At 39.1% G+C, this 25,604-nt stretch overlaps 5 protein-coding genes across 5 annotated transcripts; 2 read left to right on the top strand and 3 right to left on the bottom strand.

Moving 5' to 3' along the window:
* Positions 1-364: 364 nt before the first annotated feature.
* Positions 365-4,777, bottom strand: MONOS_13692 (uncharacterized protein; the record flags this gene model as incomplete). The annotated part of the gene is made up of 2 exons (XM_067866417.1): positions 365-1,494; positions 1,699-4,777. 2 exons carry the CDS (start codon positions 4,775-4,777, stop codon positions 365-367), a joined length of 4,209 nt encoding a protein of 1,402 aa, XP_067720278.1.
* Positions 4,778-5,709: 932 nt separating this feature from the next.
* Positions 5,710-6,003, top strand: MONOS_13691 (uncharacterized protein; the record flags this gene model as incomplete). The annotated part of the gene is made up of 1 exon (XM_067866416.1): positions 5,710-6,003. The coding sequence occupies one exon, from the start codon at positions 5,710-5,712 to the stop codon at positions 6,001-6,003; it is 294 nt and encodes a 97-aa protein (XP_067720277.1).
* A 2,831-nt stretch (positions 6,004-8,834) lies between these two features.
* Positions 8,835-11,906, top strand: MONOS_13690 (uncharacterized protein; the record flags this gene model as incomplete). Its single annotated transcript, XM_067866415.1, has 1 exon — positions 8,835-11,906. The coding sequence occupies one exon, from the start codon at positions 8,835-8,837 to the stop codon at positions 11,904-11,906; it is 3,072 nt and encodes a 1,023-aa protein (XP_067720276.1).
* An 8,977-nt stretch (positions 11,907-20,883) lies between these two features.
* Positions 20,884-21,693, bottom strand: MONOS_13689 (uncharacterized protein; the record flags this gene model as incomplete). Its single annotated transcript, XM_067866413.1, has 1 exon — positions 20,884-21,693. The coding sequence occupies one exon, from the start codon at positions 21,691-21,693 to the stop codon at positions 20,884-20,886; it is 810 nt and encodes a 269-aa protein (XP_067720275.1).
* Positions 21,694-22,711: 1,018 nt separating this feature from the next.
* Positions 22,712-23,266, bottom strand: MONOS_13688 (uncharacterized protein; the record flags this gene model as incomplete). The annotated part of the gene is made up of 1 exon (XM_067866412.1): positions 22,712-23,266. One exon carries the CDS (start codon positions 23,264-23,266, stop codon positions 22,712-22,714), a length of 555 nt encoding a protein of 184 aa, XP_067720274.1.
* Positions 23,267-25,604: the final 2,338 nt, after the last annotated feature.

Below are 25,604 nucleotides of genomic sequence, written 5' to 3'. Positions count from 1 at the left end.
TTCTTCTTGTATTATATCACCAGTATCCTTCCGTTCTATATTTGGAACTACCAAAATTCCCTAAATTGCACTTTGCTCTTCTTTTTATATTTTTCCTTTCATCTCTCTCTTTTCTTCTTCAATTCTTTTATCTATTTCTTCATCTCCTTTTGTTTGAAGACTGCTTTTGTTCTTCACGAAGAAATTCTCCGTTTAATATTTTATTTCATCTCCAAATAAAACAGACACAGATATTGCAGTTTCTTCTTCGTCCCATTCATATAATGACAGGTCAATTTTAATGACAAATTTCATTTTCGTTAACATAATCCTCTTTGCTGAACTCCTTCAAAACATCTTTTTCACTCTTGTTCAAAGTGCCATCTTAGTCCAGCACCCAAAAAGAGGAGTTCTCTTTTTCTCCGTCTCCTCCTTTCACACTCTTCACATTCAACGTGCTTCCATCTGAACACAAAATGTTGCGTCGAAGAGAAGGATAGCCGGAAACAAATGGATTGTTGTTCTGAAACATCCCCAGTTCTATCGTAACAGTCGAGTTAGACAGAGAAATGGCTCCTTGAGAGAAGTTCTCAAATGAAGTATCGTTTATATTCACTGTGCTTTCTACAAAGTTGATTGAAGAGCTGCTCCATTCCCACACAAAACCAGTTTCTTCACCAGTTTCTTCGTTTTCATTCACTTTTGAATGAATATTCTGTCCATTTTGGCTTATCATTTCTCCAACCCCCAAAAATGAGCTCTTTTCTATTGCAACACTTCCACACGAGGTCAAATCCAAATAGCTTCCTCTTTCGCGCTGCCCGATGATGTTGCTGAACACACACGAGTCAATCAGAATGCGGCTGTTCCAACTGGCTGCCTTCACAGCTGCTCCTTCCGAATGCTTCAGCTGCACATCCCTCACTTCACACAGAACCAACTCAAACGGCGTTTCGCTGCTTTCATCGGCTGCCTTGTAAAATTCAGAATTAAACTCAAAATTATCCGATTCTTCATTGAAAAGAGAAGAAAGAGAAGAAAGAGAAGGAAGAGGCAGAAGAGCAAACAAGCATCCTTCTTCCACAGTCACTTGGCTGATATGAACTTCTCTCAGCACAAAAGACGCTGCCATTTCGGCGGCAAAGGCAGACGAGTGCGAAGAGAGCGAAGAGACGTTGCTCCGCTTCACTTCCACTTTGCACCCGCTTTCTGCAGACAGCACACCGCAGCACTCGAAAACATGCTCTATGCAAATGTCTGCCAGCACAGCCACGCTGCCGCCAGACACAGAAATAAGAGAGTTCGCACATGACTCAAAGGAATTGGGAGAATGAGAAGAAGAAGAAATGGATGATGATAATGAAGATAATGATGAAGATGAAGAATCGGAAGGTGTTATGAAAGAAGCAGAACAATCTTCTATTCTCAGTCCGCTGGCTGTCAGAGACGACGACTCGCACTTGATGACATGAGCCGACTGCGAGGCATCGCCCGACACGACAAATAAAGATAGCTCTTTGAAGCAGACACCAATCAACTCCACAGCAGCACCAGAGCAGGCCTCAATGAATTAATACCCTGCCTCTGGTTCAAATAAAGACAATGATGATAAAGAAGAAGACTTAGCAAATTGCTTTGCTACAAATGCTTCTGCTGATGGCTGCTGCCTCGATTCCTTCAAGCGTATGTCTGAGAACGAAACATTGCTCAAACACAAACTATGACTATCAACACAAATTGCAGTATTTGCCAGCTGCGCCGGCTCTTCTGACGTGATTGTGCAGTCGCCCAGCGTCAGATTTCCGCTCCTCACGCCAAAGACAGAGCGATGCGCCGAAGCGAAGCTGGGGCCGAAGACGATGTCCATCCCCAAAATGCTGCACTCCTCAGACGAAGACACCACACAATCGGCACTTCCATCTGTCTGAGCGATTTCGCAGTTGAACTCGAAAACAGCTGGGCTGCCTCCGACTGTCTGCACTGTCGCTGATGAAATGGCTGTCTCTGCTGAAACAGCTGCCTTCTTCACCACCAGCACGTTCTGGTACGGCTCGTCGTTCAGATGCCGCACAGCCTCGCTCAGCGTCTCACACGGGTCTTCCCTTCGCCCACAGTCCTTCTCGTTCTTCCCTTTCTCTCCCGACACAAATATCCGCTCTGACTTGTAGAACACAATAAATGGCACCAAATCAATCGGCACCTCGTTTTCTGTGTCCATCCCGAAGATCGCATTTTCTCTGTCAAAGGCCAACTCACTGAAGTCCATCACAAACAGCGCCTCGTTGATCTGCTCAGCAATCGATCGGCAGACAATGTAAAGATCCTTCCCCACTCTCGCTCTGTTCAAAGAAAACCGAATCAGCCGAAATTTGATTGGCAGCGCCTTCGCTTTCTCCGAAGACGGAGCATCTGAATCTTCTGGATCGTCCAGGCAGTTCAATGCAATTGCGCCTCCTTTCCCTTCACTTGTTGAGCACGCACATGTCACAAAAGACGACAGATTCGCCAGCACACTGCCTTCATTTGCCCAGCTGTCAGCCAGCCCACCCACCTTCTCCTTCATCCACACACAAAACGCCCCTCCCAGCTGAGACTCGCTGTTGCAGTCGCTGAATGTCGAGTTGTCCATCGTCAGCTCCACAGACAGCGCGCTCTCATAAGAAATGATCGACGCTTTTGCATTTGTGCTGCGGATGAGATGCGACTGAAGATTCTCCAGTCTGATTTCGCTCGCTTCTTTGCCCGCTTTCGTTTCTTTGCCATTCCCTGATAAGACTGATTCCTCATCCCCCTTCTCTTCTGCATCGCCCACAGAAATAAACGATCCATCTGCAAAATTCAGAACATCAACAGAAAACGCGCTTGCCACAAAATGTGCAGCCGGCGCAGCAAGTCGGATGGCTGATGTCGCAAAGGAGAGCTCAGCCATTTTGGACTCTTCAATCGAAAGCATTCCAGACGAAACATGGAAAAGCACAAACGCAATGCCTTCTTCTGCTGTCTGCATCGCAAAGGAGCACTTGCTAAGCGTGGCTGTTCCTGTCTCAGTGAAAAGAAGTTCCTTTTGTGGTGTTTCGAAAGACGAAGGCAGGTAGAAGTTGATGGAGGTGAAGGTGAGCATGAGCTTGTTTGTGAGCACAGCCTCAGAAGGCTCAGAAAGAGATTGAATAGCTTTTCCCGCATTGATTGTGCATTCATCTGAGGAAGGCTCATCAGAAGAGGAAGAGGAGGAAGAAGAATAACCAGGAGAAGAAGGAACAGCTGGGCTTATTGAGCTGTTTGAAAGGTCCCACTCGTCTGAAATAACAGCACTTGTGTTGATTTTGATTTCTCTGAACTGAACTCCTTCTCTGAAATGCCTCATCCCTTCCCAAAATGACTGACAAGGCTCCTTTTCTGATCCGCACCCATGGATGTCTCTTCCACTCGACGACACAACAACAGAAGTGTCTGTGTGCTCAAACAGCAGCTTGTCCAAAGATATGCCTTCTGTAAAGTTCACTTCATCTGCCCCAAAGAAAGCTGTTGTGTTTTTCCATTCAGTCCAATCAAACATCAACCTTTCAACGACAACTGAAGAATTCAAATCGGAGCTCAATATGAACACGTTTCTGCCAACAAATGCTTCATTCTCAGAAAACACCAAATCAGACAAAGAAAATCCATCGATCGAGTTGCAGAAGCTCAGATACAAAAACCCTCCTTTTCCGATAAAAGTCGAATAAATGCAATGGCTAACAGAACTCAACTGCTCAGAATTTTCTCCCTTCAGACAGAAGCTTCCTTCTGTTCCAAGTTCAATTCTCATTCCTCCGCCTTCCACACTCAACGCAGATGTCAAATCATCCAAAGAGCAGTTCACAATTGACAGATGCGTCTCAAGCTGAACAGACCCAAATGAAGGCTGCTCGTCATACTCACTCACATGAAGAGAAGTGAATTCACAGTTGTTGAAGCTTATTTCAGATGGCTGAGATTCTTGACTGGCTGATGAGGAATAATCATCTTTCTCTTCTGGTGTTGAAGGAATCAGATCGAAAAGTGAACAAGTTGAAAATGATAGATGTGTTAAGCTATCTCCATCAAATGAAGCTTGGGCTGCTTGCGAAATCACAAAAGGCGTAACAGAAAATGCTGCTTTATCTGCATGGCATTGAGAAAGCTGCACAACCCCACCCAAAACGCTGATCAAATGCACGCAGCTTGAGACATCTTGCGATTCTGAAGAAGTCTGAATGAAAGAGCACGATGAAAATTGGATGTTTCCTGTTTCTGTCGAAGAGGAAAACAACGAAGCACCTTCAGGTGTCTCAACAGCAAAAACAGATGGAATATGAAAATCGATCGAAGAAAACGAAAGAGCGGCTGTGGATGAAACAACACTCCCAGATGCAAACTGAACATTGGTGCTGATGTTAATCCCGCTGTTTTCTTTGCCAAATGACACAACATTGACTGAGTTGAGCGAAATGTCATTTTCGATCGAGCCATTCGATTTCACAGTGATCACACGAAGTGGCACATCTGCATTGCTTTCTGCAAGTCGATTGACAGAATTGTCAAGCGATTGGCACGGAACATATTTGTTCCCACAAAACACCTCGTTCTGCCCTGCTGGCGCCTCAACCAGAACAGATGCACTCACAAAACCCTCCACAAAAATCATCAGATCAACCACCTCGTTAAAATAGCTCCTGTCAAACCCAACCAGCGCATTCGTTTTGTACTCAAATTGTGTTGCAAATGCAAACAACTCAGAACTCACACCATTCCTCAGATCATTCGCCACAATGAACATGTCTCTTCCCTGGTGTGCCTTGTTTCCTCCAACACTTATCTCTGAAAATTAATATATATCATTGTTGTCTGTTGAACATGTCAAATGGATTCCTCCCCCATATCCTTCAGAACTACTTCAGGTGCTGTTCTTCACTCCCACATTGATCATCTTCAAATGCTAATTCGCAGATTTCAGTTCAAAAGACATCGCTCCTCCATTTTTGCATCCTTCTGAGCCGAGTGTTTGGAACGTGCATCCAACAACTTCCGTTTCGTTGATGTTCTGAAGAGAGAATGTCGTAGAGCACGGATTTGATGCTCAATTGTTGATGCTGCTGAATGAAAAAAATAACAACAAAAAAACAACTGTTTAAATATCTTCTTCTTTCTCTCCTGCTTCTTTTTCTCCTTCATTTTTTTCCATTTCAACTTCTCACAGGTCTTTTAAAATGATTTTGCAATTGAACATTTTTCTTCCTATGTGTGCTTATAACAAACAAATCAAACTTATCGATGGATTTCTGCATCTCTCACCAAAAATCAGAATCTCCTTTTCATTTGCGAAGTGGGTCAATCTGCATGGTGAATTTGAGTTTGACCCCCCAAATGAATGTCAACCCTTCCAATCTCATATTTTCATCTGATGATTCAAATATTGCTATTTTGAGAAATTCCATCATTTTTGACCTGGCTGTCTCAGCTTCAAACTATTTCCTGTTATCAGGAAAGAGCAAAAGCGAACAGATTGATAATTGTGCCTTCAGGAATATGTCTGTGAAATTAGACAAAAACGGAGATTACCAAATTGAACATTCATGCTATTTGAGCTCAATGGAGAACTGCCTCATTCATTCGTGTGTGAATGCATTTGAAGGAGGAATCTCGAGTGGATCATATTCTTCGCCGGAATTCATCTGCAGAAACGCATCAACAAGCTTCGGGAAAAGATAAATGAATATTCTTGAGAAAAAAGGACAAATTAACACAACAGAAAGCCAATCATTTTCATTGTGTGAATGGGTTGACTGCACAGCACCACAAGGAGGTGCTCTTTATGTTCATGACAACGCAAGTGCTATTCTCACTGTTGAAAATTCTTCATTCACAATGTGCAATGCTTCTTCCACAAACGGAGGAGGAATATTTGCATTGAAAATAGCTGAATGCGTTGTGCTCCACACTACATTTATTCTATGTACTGCAGCAGCTACAAATAATTTAGGGGAAGGGTGCGTTCAATTCTAACATGTGAATGTCCAATCAATGGTTGACGATTGCTATTTTCAAAACTGTTCATCTGGAAATGATGGTGGGGCAATTAATCTGCGTCCGACCAAAACTGAAAAACAGAAAAATTGCATTATTAATTCTTTTTTTGTCAACTGCCGAAGTAATGGATCAACTGATGGAACAGTAAGCGCTATTGAACAATATTATGTAATAGATCAAGTTATTATCTCGAACTGTCTGTTTTGCCATTGCCACTCATTGTGCGGAGGTGGCGCTGTGTGTCAAAGAATAACTTCTAGTAATTTTGGAATTTTGTTTTATTTCTGCTTTTTTCACAACAATACATGCAAAATAGCAGGACACGACATAGATCTTCAAGGCTCATCAAAAAACAACATTGATTCCACCTGCTATTCCACCAGACAAACATCAAATAGAGTGAGCACAAAACATGATTAAATTGAAGATAAAAGTAAATAGCTTAGAAACGATTTCGGAAGAGTCAGATTTGTTTCGTCGACTGAAACACAACCAAAATCCAAAGATACATATTCCTGCGGAATTCACGAAAGCTATCCATGCTGCACGATCAGCCATTGCCTCAATCAGCTGATTCCAGAATATGTGACTGATATCGAGATTCTCACAGGAACGATCACAGAGACAAAAAATGTGGATTGTGGAATTTATACTTTCACAATATGTGGCCAAAGTGATTTGAGCTCAACGATACAAACAGATTTTGAAGAAATAGGTTTATCTCTTTTTTCAGTCTCTACAGGCACATTGACCGTAAATAACCTTGCCCTTGTGCATGACTCGTCAAATGCAAATAATCGTGCCTCAAGGGTATTTGAGATTACTGGAACAGGAGAGATGCATATTAGCAGATTAAATATATCTTCTGGAAGCGGACATTCTGCTCAAACAGCATTCACCACAGAACTGATAAATGTTCAGAATGAGATGTTTCATATGGAAAATGTGAACTGGGCACAAACTATCTCTTCAACTTCGTTGATTTCACTCTCTTCGACGAATGAAATTTCATTGGCACTTTCCGAGTGTGTCTTTGATGGGATTGAGAGAACAACGAGCGGAGCAGCAGTGATATCGTTTTCGAATGACAAGGCAAGCATTGATCTGAATTGTTGCACTTTTGAAGGATGTGGAAGCAGAACATCGGCTGATGGGGGATCGATGATGCTGTGTGTTGGGAATGAAAATGACGTGAAAATGAAAGGCGGATCTTTTGATGAATGCTATTGCTCAGCAACATATGGATTTGGGGGAGGAATTCTTCTTCGATTATTGAATGAAAATCCCAATTTCCTGATTTCCTCTTCGTTTGGCACAAACACAGCCAAATGGGGAAGCGATATCTTTGTCATTTCACCCAATCTGGAAGAAACAGCAAAATCAGAAAAGATTTCATGTGTGACAGATTCTTTGGATTCTTTTGACAAGGTGAGGGGATATGACAATGGAAACAACAGTGTGGCCATTCCACTGTGCATCTATCTCCTTCCCACTCCAGAAGAAATATATGTGAGTAATACTGAGGCATCCGATCACTCACACTGTGGAATAGTCCAATTCCCATGTTTGACTTTGAAGCACTCTCTCACACGACTGGCAGGGGAAAAGATAATTATTGTGAATGGAATGATTCAGATGAGTGATGAATTGACCTTTGCTGGCCAGAAGCATGAAATCCGAGGAAACAACGATCAAAGTGGCTGGACAATCTCTGATTCAAGTGAAACATCCAATTCATCGATGATAACAACAAACGTTGAAACAGAATTATCAAAACTCATCTTCTCTTTTCCTTCTTCTCTTCCTCTTCGCTCCACTTTCATTTCGTCATCTTCATCATCAATGACTCTGTCTCAATGTTCGATTTCCCTTCAAAATCCATCATCAGAAATGGCATTTCTATTCTTGTCAGTTGAGTCAGGGATCCTGATAATCGACAAATTCTCAGCTTCATCGATTGATTTGAGTGAAAATCCATTGATCTCTTTGTCTGGAAGCAGTACAAATACCGAGTCAATGAGCACCAAATGGCTGAACATGACGAACTGCACTTTTTCAGAAATAGAAAGAGCAGCTGGAAGTGGAGGGTGTGTGAGCATTGACAACAGCGATGATGAAAATACAAACACACAAATGAATATTGAAGAATGTGATTTAGATGGATGCTCTGTGCTGGATGATGGAAGCAGAGGAGGGGCTATCAATGCCCAATTGAAGGGAATCATTCAAATGAATATTATTTCATGCACATTCACAGAATGCACAGCACCAGATGAAGAGGAGAAATCTGGCTTTGGAGGAGGAATGACACTGAAATTGATTGATGAGTATTCTTCATTTGTGATCTCATCCCCTGTTTTTGAGGCAGACAAGCCAAATGTTGCGAGATATGGAAATGACCTGTTTGTTGAATCATTCAACTTGACAAAGAGCATCACAAACACCTCTCTTCCATTTGTTTCTGGGCATCTGGATGACATTTCATTGAATTCTTTGAGAGGCTTTGACGGAAACGACACAATAAATGCTGTTCCATTGATCTATTTTTGGCAAACATTTGGCTCAGAGATAGTTGTCAGTGATGATGGAAAAGATGTGTGCATTTGTGGCCTTTTGGATTATCCTTGTCTGTCAATCGATCATTCTTTGGATCGATTGCCTTAGGAGACGAAAGGAATATCAGCATCAATGGAAAATGAATTCTTCAAAAGAGTGTTGATGTCAGTGGGCTTTCAATAAGATCAAATAATTCAGAGACGTGTTCTTTGAAATATCTCTCATCGCTTGAAGGAACAGAAGGAACAGCAATGGAGATTCATGGTATTACCAATTTCGAACTGATAAACTTTGTTGTTCCATCGTCATTCACAAGTGGAGTCAATGTTTTGTTGCATATTGGATCGAGTGAAGGACTATTGACTCTGAAAGATTGTTCACTCAGCAAAAATGAGGAAAGCAGAGAAGAAGAAATGATTAACTTTGGGTTGATCGAGGCAGGTGAAGGCACAGTTGTGTTGGAATTTGTTTCAATGCAATCACTTAGCTTTTCAAAAGATGTTATTTCTGTTCTATCAACAACAACATTGAACTTGAAAAACATGACGATGAAGAATATTGAGCTTGATGGATCAAGCGGATTGAGCATATCAAAGAGTTCAAGAAGAGAAAAAAATGAAGCCGAACAATATTTTGTTATTGTATGGAGCTTGTTTGAAGAAGTTGCCCAGAACACAACAAATAATATCCCCATCATATTTAAAGCGAATGATGAGCCTCTGAAAATGGTGATTCGAAACACAACGATGAAGAAATGTGGTGTAACGAAGTGTGGAAAGGGAGGAGGGATGTTTTGTGTTTTAAATGAGGTAGGAAGCTTTGACTGCTCATTTTGCACGATTTCAGAGTGCTTCTGTTCAAGTATAGGAAGAGGAGGGTGGCTGTTTCTGGAATGCACCTCGGTGGCTGAGCAACCACTGAATTTTATTCTGTCGAATATCACATTCAGAGACAACTCTGCATTGAGAGGGAGAGATGTGTATGTGAAATGTCATTCAATTGAAAATCAAATTATTGATGAACAATTCCTTTTGGATTTCAGAGTTCCGTTTGTGAAGGATCTTGCAATATGGGGCTGCACAACAGATTCGTTTGAAGGAGAAGAAGATCTTCTTCTGAGTGTGATGAAATACCAGAGTGAGACGATATTTATTTCTTCTTCTGATGAAAACGCAACGGATAGCAAGCAATGTGGAGAATTGGACACGCCATGCCACTCATTGAGCTTTGGAGTGCAACACATCATTCCATCTCTGTACTCACAGCTGTTGATAACAGAGGAAACAGAAATTGTTGGGAAGTGTGATGCTCGTGATGTGATCATCCGCTCGCTTCAATCTCCTTCAACTGCTTTGGTGCATATGAACTCAACAATTGTTGGCGATGAAGAAAATCTTATAACATTTTCAGAGAAAGTTCGGATTGAGAGATTGAAATTCAATTTTGGTCAGTCATTTTCATATTCAGGCAATTCTATCATTCACGAAGCAAATGGACATCTTTCTCTTTCATTTGTTGATTTCTCTTCGGTTGGAGAATCAGAAAACATTGAAGCTGTTATTCTCAACTCAATATTGCTGAGCATCGAAAATGGAATTCTTCATGCTGATGACTGTTCGATAACAATGCTTTCATTCAATAAGCCTTCATTTCTGTTAAATGGATATGAGGCATCAATTACAAATGTGAAACTGGAACAAATTGAATCAACAGCAAATGTATTTGAGATTGGACAATGTGGAAGTGTTGTGCTGAATGGAGTATCTGCAGATGGAGTGAAATTATCTGAAGGTTGCATCATTGCGATAAACGATTTGTCATCAGGAACAGTTTCTATTGGAATCTCCTCATTCAACAACAGTTCGAGGAATTCAGAAGGAGCTTCTGTTCTCACTGCATCTTCATCATCTGTTAAAATAAATCTTTTCAATTGCTCTTGCTCAGATTGCCATTCTCTGTCCGACAAAGGAAGTGTTGTTGAGGCGTATGATATGAAGGATGTTTCGATGCACATGTGTGAGATTGAAGGAGTGCTTATGAAAGAAAGCGAAGACGAAAGAATAAACACTTTTGAAGATATCTGTCAATGGAATGGGTCGCTGGTCCACGTAGAAAACTCCAATCTTCACTCAAAAGAGATTATGATTCAATATTCATCGAAAGGAGGAATATCAGTCAAAGGAGGAAAAGCTTCAATTGAGATGGGAATGCTGGCAAACAGCAATCCTATCATTGAAAAATACCCTTCTTTTCGTCGGAACATCATTTGTTCAGATTCTGCTTCACTGAACATTTCGAGCTTGAAGGGAGGAGACGGATTGAAAGATAATTCTTCTCTTTGGATTTTGAATGATGGATGCACACTCGGAGGGATAGCTGCAGAAAGGTCATCGCCTTTCTTCATCCCAATACTGGAAGATGTTTCAGTGAATGAAAATGGCAGCAACATTTTTATCAAATTCAAAGGATCTCTTTTTGTGCCATGTGATTTGTCATTCAGATTGATATTCATAACAGGTGATGTGGAGTTGGTTGAGACATATCCTTTTGAGGAAGACAGTTTTGTTTCAGAAACCGAGGTGATTGGAAGAATTCCATCAGAAAATATTTCAACGATTACAGATGAAACAGAGGTATCAGTGATGATTCTGTTTGGAAAGCGGTTGTCTGCAACTGATTCGTTTGCTCTGAAGAACAGAAGTGAGCCGAAAACATATGGTGATGAAAGGATTTCCGAGGAAGGAAAAGAAAGAAAATCGTATTGGTTGTTGATTGTTGTTATATTTGCAGTTTTGTTTTTGATTGTTCTGATTGTATCAATAATATTCATTGTTCGATGGAAAAAACAAAAGAGAAGGACAGAAGAATTGGAAGAGATTGTGGAAGACACAGTGAGGAAGGATCCGAAGGCGTTTGAGATGGTGACGATGGAGATGTCGCCTGAGGAGCAGTGGAGAAGAGCTAAGAGGGAGGCAGAGAAGAAGAATGAGGAAAGAATAAAAAAGAGAGTTTATGAGAAAAGCTTGGGACACTCGGAGTCATCAGAGCATTTATTATCTGAGAGTGGATCCACTGAGTATATTTTGGGGAGAGATTCAGACAAGATCCCTGAATGGGCATTGGAAAAGGTGGATGAGGAAGAGATAAGGAAAAGAACACCATCACCATCCATTTCATCAACTTCAACAACTGATTCAGATTCAACATTTGTTCGAGGGGAGGATCTGTGTCCAACCACCTCATCGATGTCGAATCTGCTGGATGCAATTGCCTGCTCTTCATCTCATGAGATGTTGATTGTGGGTTTGAGTGACAACTTATAATTATATTAAATTGGAACAAAATAATGAAAAAGTTATATTTTCGTTTGTATCGTAAAAAAAAAAGAAATCCTTTGTAAAAGAAAATGGTAAACTTAAGTCAGAGCAGAATATTGTTGAGTTAATATAAAAGAAAAATAAAATTCATTCCTTTTGAAAGTGAAAGAGAAAAAAGAAAGAATCTTGATGAAGATATCGAAATAAACTACAAATATAAGACATTTTTCCATAATAAAAGGTTGTTTCAAATAACAGAGAAACTTGTAATTGTGCATTCTTTTTTTTTCAAAAGAAATACAAAAAAGGATATACATACGAAATATCGAAAAAAAAGAAGTTCAATTTAAATATTAATTATTCAATGAAAGATAACACTATTCTTGTTAATCACAGCACACCAAAAATTATTCAACATCGAAAAAGAAATTAACAAATATAGAATATCTATTCAGAAAAAAAAAGGAATGTATTTTTTAACAAATGTTTATAATAATACAGATAAAGTTAGAAATTTATCAGGAACCTTTTTTTTTAATTGGTACCTTTTTTTTTGTCATTAAAAAATAAAAAAAAAATTAATAAAAATTAAAAAAACACAAATGACGAATCAAATTTGCGTATATCTTTTCTTTATTCATTTTTTCTTTAACTTTCATTGATTTCCTTCTTTTCATTTTCATAATCATCTTCTTTCACTTCTTATTTTCTTTTTTTTTTTTTCATTTCAACAAATAACTCTAACTCATTATCTTCTTTTTGCCATACATTTTTCATTTCTTCCATTGAATTCTTTTCATCATCAACTTTTTCTTCTTTTTCAACTTTTTCTTCTTTTTTAATTCCCAAATGTTCACTCCAATCATTCAGAAGCTTCTCATCAGTCATTAACTTTCCATAGAAGTCGAATCTATTTGAATGTGATGAAGGTTGATATTCTGATGTTTCTAGAAGCTTCATGAGAATCGGTCCAGATTCGTTATGAAGAACTCCACTCGTTGCGAAGGCTTTTTTAATGACAGCAGGTGAGAGGGCTGTATGAATTGCTTGAGGGAGAACATCCACAAATGTTGTTTTTTTTGTGAAGATGTCGACGAAGATGGAGGTTCTTATTTTGTTTGCAGCTCTGTTTTGAGAACAGCGAAAACTCCTCTGTCAAACGGCTTAGAGATATGTGTGCCGTGAGGAATGAAGGTGACAACATAGATACTTTCTTTTTGAAATTCTCTCCAGATTGTCGGATCTGCTCAAGAAATGTGTGAGTCGATGAGAAGCAGGCATCAAGAATACTCAAGTGACATGCGCTTTCTGAAGGCGATGATTTTTGGAAGAAGTGTTGAAAGTGTATCCTTTTTGAAATAGGTTGCAGCCCATCCAACCACTTCCGTTCGGACATATATCCAGAGTCTGTGATAGGAGCTACTTCATTTCATCATGAAAGCTCTTTCAAGACCATAGAATCACAGAAGGAAGAGCAAATCAACCATCAACCACAGCAGCAACCAGTGTAGAATTCGCCATTTTCGGTGGTTCTTTGTGAAATCCTGGTTTAGCATTTTTTGGATGAACCACGCTCAGTTTTGAAGTGGCTGGAACTCTCATTAATGAATCATCCATATTGAATATTTGTTCTTTTTATTATCCATTTTTTTCATGTTTACTGTCCAGCTGAATACAAGTGTTGATTTTCAATATGGCATGACACCGCAAGGCGATTAACATCTACATATTTCGGAGAACTTCTCTTCATCTTGGGATGGAGCTTCACAAATTGGTATGCGGTTCCCATTGAAACGTTTATGAATAAGGTTTCTTCGTCGTCTGTATCATTAATTACATTTTCCATCTAATATATTTATTAGAATTATTAATTATTTAACAACAACAAACCAGTTCGCGAACTTTCCGTTTATGCAAACAGCTTCCAGATCTTGATTCAATGATAATTTCATCCAGCACAATTTGTTCTTTGCCTCCTATAACAAATTGTGGACTTCCTCCTTTTGAAACCAGCCTTTTGCTTCTCAGTGCCCGAACAGCGTTTTTGATCCTTTTGCGTGAGAATTCCATGGAGTTTATGGCGTCTGTAATCCTGACAACTCCATCAACCACAAAGCGCGCCATCCGTTTCAGCCGATTGTCAATCCTTCTGAAATCGAAAAATTCCATCTCAGCACGCAATTTCCGCTAACCTGCTATTCCGTTTTGTTCCACAGCAATTTTCATGTTTTTATTATGGTTATGATCTTAAGTCCAATTTATTAATTTATTTATTTTTATTTTCGATTTTCATTGAAATTGAATTTTAATTTACGTTTACTACGAATTTGAATGGTTTTACACACCTTGTAACCCACATGTTTTTTTATTTTCTTCAATGGAAATAATGAACCCCTCCATCTCTCTCTCTCTTTCTCTTTCTCTCTCTCTTTCTCTTTCTCTCTCTCTCTCTCTCTCTCTCTCTCTCTCTCTCTCTCTCTCTCTCTCTCTCTCTCTCTCTCTCTCTTTCTCTCTCTCTCTCTCTCTCTCTTCTCTCTCTCTCTCTCTCTCTCTCTCCCCAATAAAGATAGGCTTCGTATTCAAATGAAAGCATCTAAATTTTCAGGGTTTGCTTATATTCTGATTATATTAAAAAATATAATAAAGTGGGAATATATGTCTAATATAAAATAATATCAACACCGAAGTGAAAAAATTTTTCTATTAATGACCGACACTGTGTACGTTGGCTTTTTGTAATATTTTCAGTTGTTTTCTTGTCCTTCACTCTGAACTCAAAAAAAAGCTCTTCAATTGCATTGAAAAATGAAAAATTTGAAACAGTAGAAACAACGTGTGAGATTTTTGTGTTGGATGTGAAAAGGTAATTATTGATGTGAGAAAAAAGTTGAAAGTTATAGAGATTGAGGAACGCATCGTGAGTATCTGTCATTCATAAAAGAGCAAATTCTATTATTTTGCATGGACTGAGTTGTGTTACGCCGCAGACATCACCATCTGTTCCATTTCTGTCAACGATTTTGTTCTGGGCGATGAGGGGGAGCCAGCCATTGTACACGTCATTATCAGCAGTTCCATTATTCCATACTCTTTTTGATTCTGTTGTTGACCCACACTGATTAAATGGGGATTGGGTGATGCTGCTGCCATTGAAGAACACATCGTTTCCTCTTCCATTTTCTGCTGTATTTCCATCGAAGAAGCAGAATGTGATGAATCTAATTTCATTCATCCAATTGAAGGTTGCATCCAAATAGATGGCAGCTCCGCCGCGTGTAGATGAACTTGTCAATTCATTATTTACAAATTGGCACTCATTGATTGAAAACTGACTTGGTTTTATTTGAGGAGGCCAATTAAATGTTAGAGAACCAGCAGAATCTCCACCTGAGTTTGAAATGCACTTGCATTTGGTGAACAGGAATTGACAGGCTGAGGTCATGTAATAGATCCAGAAATACCAACCAGTTCCATAAATACTGGTTTTTTTTCAACCTTCAACTCTGTTATCAGAAAATGAATTAACGGAAGATAATTGTTGTTCATCTACACAAATTGCTCCTCCGTGAAATGAAGAACAGTTTGTGAAATTTGATTTTAAGATGTTCAACTTCAACGAACGATTACAGTATAACGCTCCACTATGATTTGTATTTGAACAATTGAAAAACGAACAAGATGTGATTGCAAGATTTGCATTTGTGCAAACAACATATAGTGCACCTCCATGGACAGCTCCACTATTTGAATCATTCCATTCGCACCACTCAAAGCGATGACTGTTTAGATCAAAAGAATCCAGTCTTCCAAGTTTCGCTCTTTGAGATTCAGTTCCAACATATTCAATTGGGACATTTGGAGAAGATAGTGTTTGGTGAAGGAAAGAGGTGTTGAATGCAGAGAGAGAAGTGGATGAGTTGTTGATGGAAGGGAGGATGGCACCATCGATGGGGTTGTATGTGTAAAGGAAAATAGATGAGTGGACGGAGAGAGATTAGTGAAGGGAGAAAGAAAGGATTTTATTGGAGTTGGTGGATGTGGTTGTAGAAGAGGAGGAAGATGTGGTTAAGGTGAATTGATTCAGCGAAAGTCAGGGATGAGATGATAAAATAAGAAGGATCAAGATCTTAATTGAGGAATGAAAAAATACTTTGAAAATGCATGTTTTTGAAATTAGATCTTTTTCAATTGTTAAAATTTTAATTTATGAAACTGTTCAGTTCATTTCTTTAATTTTTCTTTTATGCATTTTTGTTTTAAAAAAAATATTATTGACACATGTTTATTTTGTAATTTATAATAGAAAAACAACAATCCTTCGTTTTCTTTCGATTGAAAAATGAACTGATTTGACAAACTCATATATGAATTCTCTTTTAACATTTATAAATCAATCATATGTTTTTGATTGCTCGAAGAATTCCATTGGGGGGATTTATAAACCTGAATTTTTTTTTAAGACACGAACAAAAAATAAATAAATTTATTTTTGTGTATTGTGTATTGATTTCGTTTTTTAAAAAATATTAATAATAAATATAATTATCAAGCTCATGTTTCACAATTTTTCGAGTATTTCTTTCTTTTTTTCGTCTTCAGAAAAATTATCATTTCAAATTATCAATGGGTTGAATTTTCTTTTTTTCGATTTTTCATCTTCAAACATAGTCTTATCAAATTCTTTATTATCTTTTTCTTAATTTTTTGAATTTTTCTTTTCATCTTTTTCTTTTTTCCATTCAATTAAAAATTCTTCATCGGCAATTTATTTCCCAAAATTATCAAACCTTTTTTGTTCTTTTCTTCAGAGTGACGGAAGGTTCTTTTGGAAGCTTGGCTAACACTTCGTGCCACTGATGAGACAGCTCTCCACTCTTCGCAAATGATGATTTTATTATTGAATACAACAAAGAAGTTTGTAAAGCTTGTGGAAGATCATCAGCCAGTGCTTCTCGTCACAAAATAATTGAAGAAGAAGGTGCTTCGTAATTGGCATTTATTGTTTTTTTTAAAACAGCAAATACGCCACGATCCAACGGCTGTGCGATGTGAGTGGTGTGGGGTACGAAGGTGAAGACATCCATTGAAGAATCGGCAAACTTCTTCCATAAGTCTGGCTGCGCTCTCGATGAATGTGAATCAAGAAGGAGAAGGCAACGTTCATCACTCTTCTTCAAAGTTTCTCTTCTTTGTGTGATCCCTGGAAGCAATACTTCTTCAGCGTATTTGAGGAACAGTTCTTCAGTCACACAGCCTTCATTTTCTTCCAGAACATCCAACTACGAACTCAGAACAAGGCGCAGTTCATCTGGCAGTTTCCAACAAGGCCACAGAACGACGCTTTTAATGGAGTAGCCATCAGCTGCAGCTGCAACGACGAGAGTTGCATTCAGCATATTCATCGGTGTTTTGGAAAAACCAGCAGGCATGTCTGAAGGACGGAAAACAAAAGAAGAGAAAGAATCAGAAAGTCGAAAAGAAGATTAATCAATATAGAAGATGAGAGAGTGAGAATAATGATGTGTCTCAATTTTTTTGAAAAGTTCCTTTTGTTCAATTTTCATGCAAATTGAAAATAAAATATTTAAATCAAATTTCTGTTCCCACTCACCAACTTTTACCAGTTTGTGAAATTTCACATTGTGAAGATTTTATTTTCATGGCAGCGAAATTTGGTGAGTGGGAACAGAAAATTGATCGAAATATGAAATTATAATTTTATTTGAAAATTAAACAAAAGGAACTTTTCAAAAAAATTTCGACATATAGGTGATCTTTTTTGAAACTTAACTTTTTTCGTGTGTAATTTTTTCAAAGATCAATTCTAGCATTTGAATACAAAATCTTTTGTTAATGCTAAACATCACAACTGTTTCAAAAACAAATATTTTCACTGCAATGAAAAAGAAGATATTTTGAATTAGCTTATTCATGTTTTTTTGTGTTTTTTGTTGATGTTTTAAACGAATTCTTAAAAACGAAATTGTTTGATTGAGATAATATGATTTCAAAAATAATCACCCAATTTTTTTTTAATTTTTCACTGTTCATTTGTTAATATACAATTGAAAATATTGCACCGAACATTTATTATTAAATAAACATGATTTCAAAAATAAGCAGCTATATTTTCATTTCGAACACTAAAAATACACCAAAAATTACTCAAAGTTTAATATCTTTCAACCAAAGTTAAAAATTATTGTTCAATGTTAAATAAGTTTCAAACGATAAAGAAAAATTATTAATCGAAATTGAGAAACTTTCAAGCAAAGTCCAAATTTCGAAAAACATAAAAAAATCCCATTCTTAAATAATGTGACTCATAATACTAGTGAAAATAAAAAGTCTGAATAGTTTTTAAATAATCGTCAATGAAAAAAAAAGTTCAAAAACAATATTAGCAAGAAAAATACTCGGTATCAAAAAGTCTTAAAAACACAGCAAAACATTGATCAAAAAATAAAATTTAAAAAATTCAAATCTTTCTTTTGAAGAATTAATTTTCAAGAATATTAAGCATGCAACCTTTCAATAATATATTAATTGATTTAAAATTAGCTTCATTGAATACAAGCTTCCGAATAAAGCAATATAAGAAAATAATTTTTCGAAACAAATAAAAAATTGACCTTTCAGAAACCATACAACAAAACTTTTCCAAGTCATACATTTATATTTTTTCGATTTTCAAAAGGAATAAGTCAAAATTAGATAAATTTTCTTCGAATATAATCACAAGATTTACTGTCACATTTATCTATGCACGAACATTTTGTGCCTGTTATTCATTCATTTTCTATCACAAGAAATCACAGAGCTAATTATTTATAATCACATTTTTTAATATTTAGTGTGTTTTTTTCAATGAAAAATCGATTTTTTGATCAAAATTTTCAATTTATTGATTATTCAAAATTATGTTAAAATAAGTCTAAATAACATAATAAAATCCAAAAATTGATTTTTCTATTGAAAAATGCGTTTTGATGTAGAATTTTCAAAAATGAAAAAATCGACTCAAAATTTATTTATTTATTTATTTATTTTATTTTTTTTCTGTATTTAGCAGCATCGTATATTATCACAATCGGATATAATCACAAAAAGTTGTGCAAAAACTGACGTGATAAAATCCAATATGGACTGTATATATTTGTTTATATAATTTTTTTATAATTTTTATTTTTTTCCTTTTTCTTTTTTTTTCAATTTCAATTTCATTTTCTGTTTCTTTTTTTTCTTGTCATAATTCACTTCACTCTTTCCATCAAAACAATTTTTGAAAATTGAGAATATTATCCAATTTGAAATCGCGATTTATAATTTCATTGATCTCATGTGTTTTTCCTCATTTTTTTGTTTTTTTTTTTTTTTTATTTTTGTATTTTTTTTTTTTGAGTGATTCATTTTCTATTTTCATTTTTTATATATATATATTCACTTCATTTTGCGAGGCTTGCTGGTCAAGAGAAAGAGAAAGCATCGCAAGTGCTTTTCCGCCGATGCCTTTCCTTGAGGTTTTATAATCTTGAGTTTGTTTAAAAGAGCTCTTCCGTTTGTTTTCCCAACTGAAAAGAAAGAATACCTTCACAATTCAGGCAAACGAATGTTCTGCTCAAAGGCAAGTGAAGTGAAATTTTGATAATTAAAAAATAATGAAAATAATAAATAATAATTATTGAAAGAACGCAGTAAGACAGGTTTGCTCCTCAATAATGAGTATTGATCACGATTTATGTGCTGTTCAAGTGAGATCTTCGCCCTATCCCAAATGACGTGGAAAAAAGAACGAGATGAAAATATTGACAAAAACATTTAAACAAAAATAAGCGTTCCTTGAATTGTCCGCTTCTCTTCACCACCGATTTCGCCTTTTGTCACGGTCTCGAAGACCAGGGGGCAGGGGACATTGCCCCTCGGAGCCCTCACCTGCAGGCCGTGCAGGGGTCCGGTGAGGCGAATAATCTTGGAGCAGAAAGAAAAACTACTCTCGCTTTCGCGAGGCGTGGAAAAGAAAACTGTCTAAGCAGGACTCTGCCTCCCATTTCTCTGTTGCATCAGCAGAGCAACCTCGATCATCGCCAACTGCATGGATTGCTCTGACTCTTCTGTGTTAAAAACAATCGCTATCGTGTTGAAGAAAAAGCTCTTGATTTACACTGTTTGTTCAAACGATTTGAATATTTCCAGATCCTAGACGTTCACTAATCACATCGGGCGTTTATTCTTTCTCTCTCTCTTTCTATATCTCGCTTTTTTTTCTAGTCATCTCCCAACACACTTCTGGCTCACCCTCGCACCACTCCGCATATCGTCTCTCCATCCGCATACCTATTATCTCGGAGCAAACCTGTCTCACTGCGTTTTTATCAATTCGCAATGGAGCGAATCTACAAACGAAAGGAGCAGGTTTGCTCCTCGATAATGAGTCTCGAAATCCCTTTTCTCTTCGTATGCATGATCTAAAACCCCTTTCCTAGCACGCTCCAGTGCGGCGGATAAGTTGAGAGCGTGTGTGTAGTGGTACGGACATCCTGGTCTATGCCCGCTCCCTCTTGGGATATCTTTGAGGCTACATGGATTTGGCCCTTGCCTCTTCAGTGTCATTTCCTATCTGTCCAATACTTCTTCCTCTTCACCTCTTCCGATCTTTTCCCCTCTTCTTCAGCGGAGTTGGATCCTTCTCTCACGTTAGCTCACAGATGCTGTTGGGAATTATGGAGGATGTCTTCCGGCGACTCGGTTGTCGGGATGCTGAGTTTCGTGACTTCGCCGTTTCTCCTCTGTTTTCTTCTCCACTCGGAAATTTCTTTCTGCCTCTAGATCGCTTTCTCGTAAGCTTCTTCCCTATCTCAGATCCCGCTTTGGGTAATTCCTCTGTGCGATCTTTCGTATCTGCATCTGCTATCTCCCGTGTCCCTTCCTTCGTGTCTCCGCTCTTATCTGTCTTATAATCTTCTCCCCTCTGGAGTACTGATCCTCAGATTGTCTCCAGGATCCAATTTGTGTCTTGGACCGGTAACACGGTATAATATTCCTGGGCCACTCTCGAACCCGGCGCCCATCTCGCATACGCATTGATCGCCTTCCAGTCCGCTCCTTCTTGTCTTGCTGAGTGTGTAATCACTGCGAGTCTTATAGAGTACGCGGTGAAAGTTTCGGGAATTTCGTTCTCTCTCAAAATAGCTCTTAGTTCTTCTTTGATCTTCTGTAGGTTAGCGGGTCTACTCCCTTCTGTGTCGAACCACACATTTTCGCACTTAAAGGTCGTCTTCACATAGTCCATCCAACGTTGGAGCGCCTCTACTGCATCGATACGTGGGTTGGGGTGTTTCCGTATTATAACTTTGACAATCTCACCTCCCGACGTCTTGGTTCGTTCTTGTGTCTGGATAGAGTTATCTTTGAATATCGTTGTCTCACTCCTCATTCTCTCCAGCTCTGCTGGCCTTAAAGCTCCAAAGATCATAGTGAGGATAAGCGCTCTCCTCTGGAGTGTCAGTTTATCTTTTGTGTCGAAGGTGATTTCAGCCCATTTCGTAATGATTGCAAAGTCCCACATTGATTTGTATCGTTTGCCCCTTCTCGGTTTATCCCCCACATAGGTCTTTAGGAATATTTCAATGTCCTTTCGATCGATCTTGGTTTCTCGAAAAAGGTTGATGGACTCCAGTACTTTCCGAACTGTCTGATGAATCACTCCATTTGAGAGGTTAGTATTGGATAGAGTTTCAATAAACTCTGCTATAATCCATTTGGCATCTTTGTTTGTGAGGGGGGTCAATGACATCCATGCTCTCTCTATCTAGGAATTGTTTGAATCTTTGCAGCGCTCTCCAGGTATCTCTTTCGCCCTTTTGATTTTTTAGTATTGTTGCAGCTATGTCCCTTGCTCCAACTTATTCACCTCATGTGAGGAATAGGTCCCTTCCTGGGATATTTTCGTCTCCAGTCTAATACTTCTAACTTCTTGTGGGGGTAATTTCCTTCCTTCCTTTCTCATCTTCGCTCCCGGTATCATGCACTCCTGAAAGGTCCCCAGGGTCTTTATCGAATGCCCAGGCTGCAGTAGCGGGGTCCAGGTCTGCCCCCGCCAGGCTGGCAGAATAAGAGTCCTCAGATCCCTCTGGGCTTCCTTCATCTTCTCTTTCAACACACGTTCAATATTTCTCAGGAACGGGTGGACTAGCACTATCTCGTTTCCTTGCATTTCTCTCTCTCTCTTCCTTCTCAAAGAGGATAGTCTCCAAGTACTTCAACAGGGCACTGGCACAGTCGGTTCTAAGATTGTATCTAGTATTTTCGGTTCGACTATTTGCTACATCTCTGCGACCTTCTCCCCCTTCAGTTCACAGTCCGGCTTTTTTGCCATCCTGCTGAGTGCATCTGCTATCGTGTTCTGCTCTCCCGGGAGGTGATCAGTCTGTATCGTAATGTCCAGGCTGTTCAGTTTCTTCTCCGGTGCTCTCAGTGTTTGTATGAGCGATGGCGCTCCCCTCTTCTTCTGTATTGTCCATCTCGTGGACATATTGTCTGTCCTCAGACAGATATGATCTATCTCCTGTTCTTTCAGCCATGCTCCCTTTCTCTCTGGTGTCCTCAACACTGCTCTAGACTTTTTCTCGTTTATTGCTAACGCACTCTCCTGGTGGGTCCGACTTCCATGGACATATATCTTCTCATCCCTGTTCTCTTTCGGTATTGTTAACGCTGCACCCCATCCCAGCTCAGAAGCGTCCGTCGTCAGTACTGCTGGCCTGTTCCTTCTCTTCAGACTCCTTGGTCTGTTTTCTTGCAGGGTCTTTCTCCTATGTGTTAATTCTCCTAGAATCATTGGGTTGGCTATTACCGTTCCCTTTCAGCCTCCGCGGGCTATCGCCTGCCTCAGCGCATATTGCATTCGCATCATCTTCAAACTCGCTTGTGGGCGTTGTAACCTCACAAAATTCAACCTCCCGAGGAGTGCTGCAAGATCTCTTTTTTTTTGTCTCCTTCTTTCCTTTGCATGTGCTATCCATTTTTGCACATCCTCCAGGAGTAGCACTCTCTTCCTTTCTTGGAGCGTCACTTCCATCTTCTCTGAGTTCCACGACCATCCCAGAAACTCCACGCTCCTTGCGGTTTCCAACTTCAGTTTTTCCTCCGACAGAATCCAGCCCAGATTCCTCAGGAACTGGGCTATCTCCTGTGAGATCGATCTCAATGCATCCCTGTCTGGGTGCATGAGGAGGATGTCGTCCAGGTGAATCACTAGCTTCACTTTCCACTCTTCTCTGATATTTGACTCCGCCCGTCTCATTATCTTCGTGAATACTCTGGGCGCGTCCTTTGCTCCAAAGAGCATCCCTTCGTAGGAATAACATTGACTTTGAAAGCTGAAGCACAGAAAGGGACTGAACTGCTCGTCCACTTTGACATGTTGATAAGCACTCGATATGTCGAGCGTAGTCATCCAATCGTTCTCCTCCAGGAGTTCCACAACTGTCTCCTGGGAATCCATCTTGAAGTGTTTCCCTAGCACTTCCTCGTTCAGAGCTCTGCAATCCAGAATCTTCCTCCACTTTCCGTTCTTCTTCCGGACCATGAATGTCGGATTGAACCACTTCACCTCCGACTCCAGTATGGGCTTCACTCCTCCGTCCTTCAATTCCTCCTCCAAGAGGGATAAATAATTGTTCATCATCTCTGTTGTTAACCAAAACTCTTGTCTGTTTCTTCTCTTCTCGAGTGAAATTAGGGACTGGGAACTTTTCCATCGAGCTCTTATTTCACGGCTCACTAACTTGTCTCCCCCAATTTTCTTCCACTAGCTCAGCCTGTTCACCAGTCTCCTCGGAAATGGCTCCTTCAGTGATCCACTCGCTGTACTCCTGTTCACTCCTAGCTTCTTGTTGCCAGGCTGCATCTGTGTATCCTCTTCCCCTTTGAGAGTTTCTGCAATAGCTGTCTTCGAGCTCACCTCCAGGGCGCTCCCAACTGGGAACCCGGTAAAAGTCCCAGATGCTCTCAAGGCTCCCTTCATTTCTTCCTTCTCGAATCTTCGATCGCTCTTTTGTCCTGTCTTGTGGAGATATACGGAGTATTCTTCTGTTCTCTCTTTCCGAATTTTTATATCGCGATCTTCCGAGGTTTCTTATCCTATTGTCTTCTCGCGATCTAGTGTGGCAATCGCATTTCCGATATTCTCAAGATATCACGCGGACTTTATTTTTTTATCCATCTCTCGATTGTGAGATTCTTCTTGTCGAATCGCTGGTTCTTCGAAACTCGTTAATCTTCTGTTTATCTTTGTCTCGCAGCAAAGCATGTCTCTCTCTTCTCTCTCCACTCTCACAACTTCTTGTTGGCTCCGATTGTTGATTACACAGCTGTCCCTCTGGTATCCTTGAGGGAGCTGGGGGAAATGGTCCAGTGATAAGGTCTGGCCTTCCTGTGATGGTTGGAACAAACTGTGCCTGAAACTGGCGCGTTCTCTTCTTTCCACTGAAATCTGTGAAACTCCTTTCGTATCCTCTTCTCTGGAGCTGTATGCATACAAATCCTTGGGTGCTCCGTCCCGAACTGTATCTTCTCGGAAGTCCCCCTCTGGCTGTTGTGGGCCCGAAACCCGTTGTGGAGTCGGGAGATGCACCGTATCCTGCTGCATCTCCCTCTGCTTGAAAAACACTGGTGAACTCTTCCAACTTTTTAAGATTCTCTGGCACTTCCTTGGTCATTCATCTTTCAAGAAAGCCTTTCGCGCTCTACCAGTTTGACTGGGGTATAACTTTCAACAAGTTGATGCGGCTGATACAGTCTGCAATCAGGGCATATGAGCAGAAGATTCCCCTCAGTCGCTCTTTCTTTTCTTCCTCTGAGCGCGTTCTCCTCTATTCCTTTGCTGGAAGGGCTGCAATCGCCTTGGCAGCTTCAAACACTGATTCGAGAGCGGGTTGGAGCAGTTCAATAACCCGGACAGCTTCTGGTGAGTCTCTTCTTCACTTTGTTGTAATGGCTGTCCTGGCAAGCGCGTTCCAGCTTGTATCCGTGGTTCACGCGAAAAATTCCTTTTCGCTCTTTTGATTGAAAATATGTCAAAATATTTTTGAAAAGTTCCTTTTGTTTTATTTTCAAATTAAACAAAAATTTCATATTTCAATAAAATTTTTGTTCCCATTGACAAAATTTTGCTATTTTGAAAATAAAATTTAGACAATGTTTATATATTGATTTGAGTACAGTCTAAACCGGATACAATCACATGGGTTTTTGCACAACTTTTTGTGACTATATCCGATTGTGATAATATACGATGATGCTTAACACAGAAAAAATTAAAAATTAATTATTGAAATTATTAATATTGGGTCGATTTTTTCATTTTTGTAAATTCTATCCAAATACACTTTTTCAACTTGCGAAATTAATTTTTTTCACAAACGCATATTATTTTGACTTATTTGAGCACATTTTTGAAAAAACGAAAAATTGTAATTTTTGATCAAAAAGTCGATTTTTCATTGAAGAAATCACCCATAATAATAAAAAATGTGATTATATATTTTCAGCCCTGTGATTATATGCGATGGAAAATGAATGAAAAATAGGCCAAAAATGTCGGTGCATGGAAAAATGTGACTATATGCGAATGTGATTATATTCGACGTGATTATATCCGGTTTAGACTGTATTGTTTTGTGAGTGGAAACAAATATTTGATCG

This window comes from Monocercomonoides exilis, assembly GCF_001643675.1.
Source record: "Monocercomonoides exilis strain PA203 chromosome Unknown scaffold55-566112, whole genome shotgun sequence".
Taxonomy (NCBI): Eukaryota; Preaxostyla; order Oxymonadida; family Polymastigidae; genus Monocercomonoides; species Monocercomonoides exilis.
Note: the sequence above shows the minus strand (reverse complement) of the source record. Positions and strands in the feature narration are given on the sequence as shown.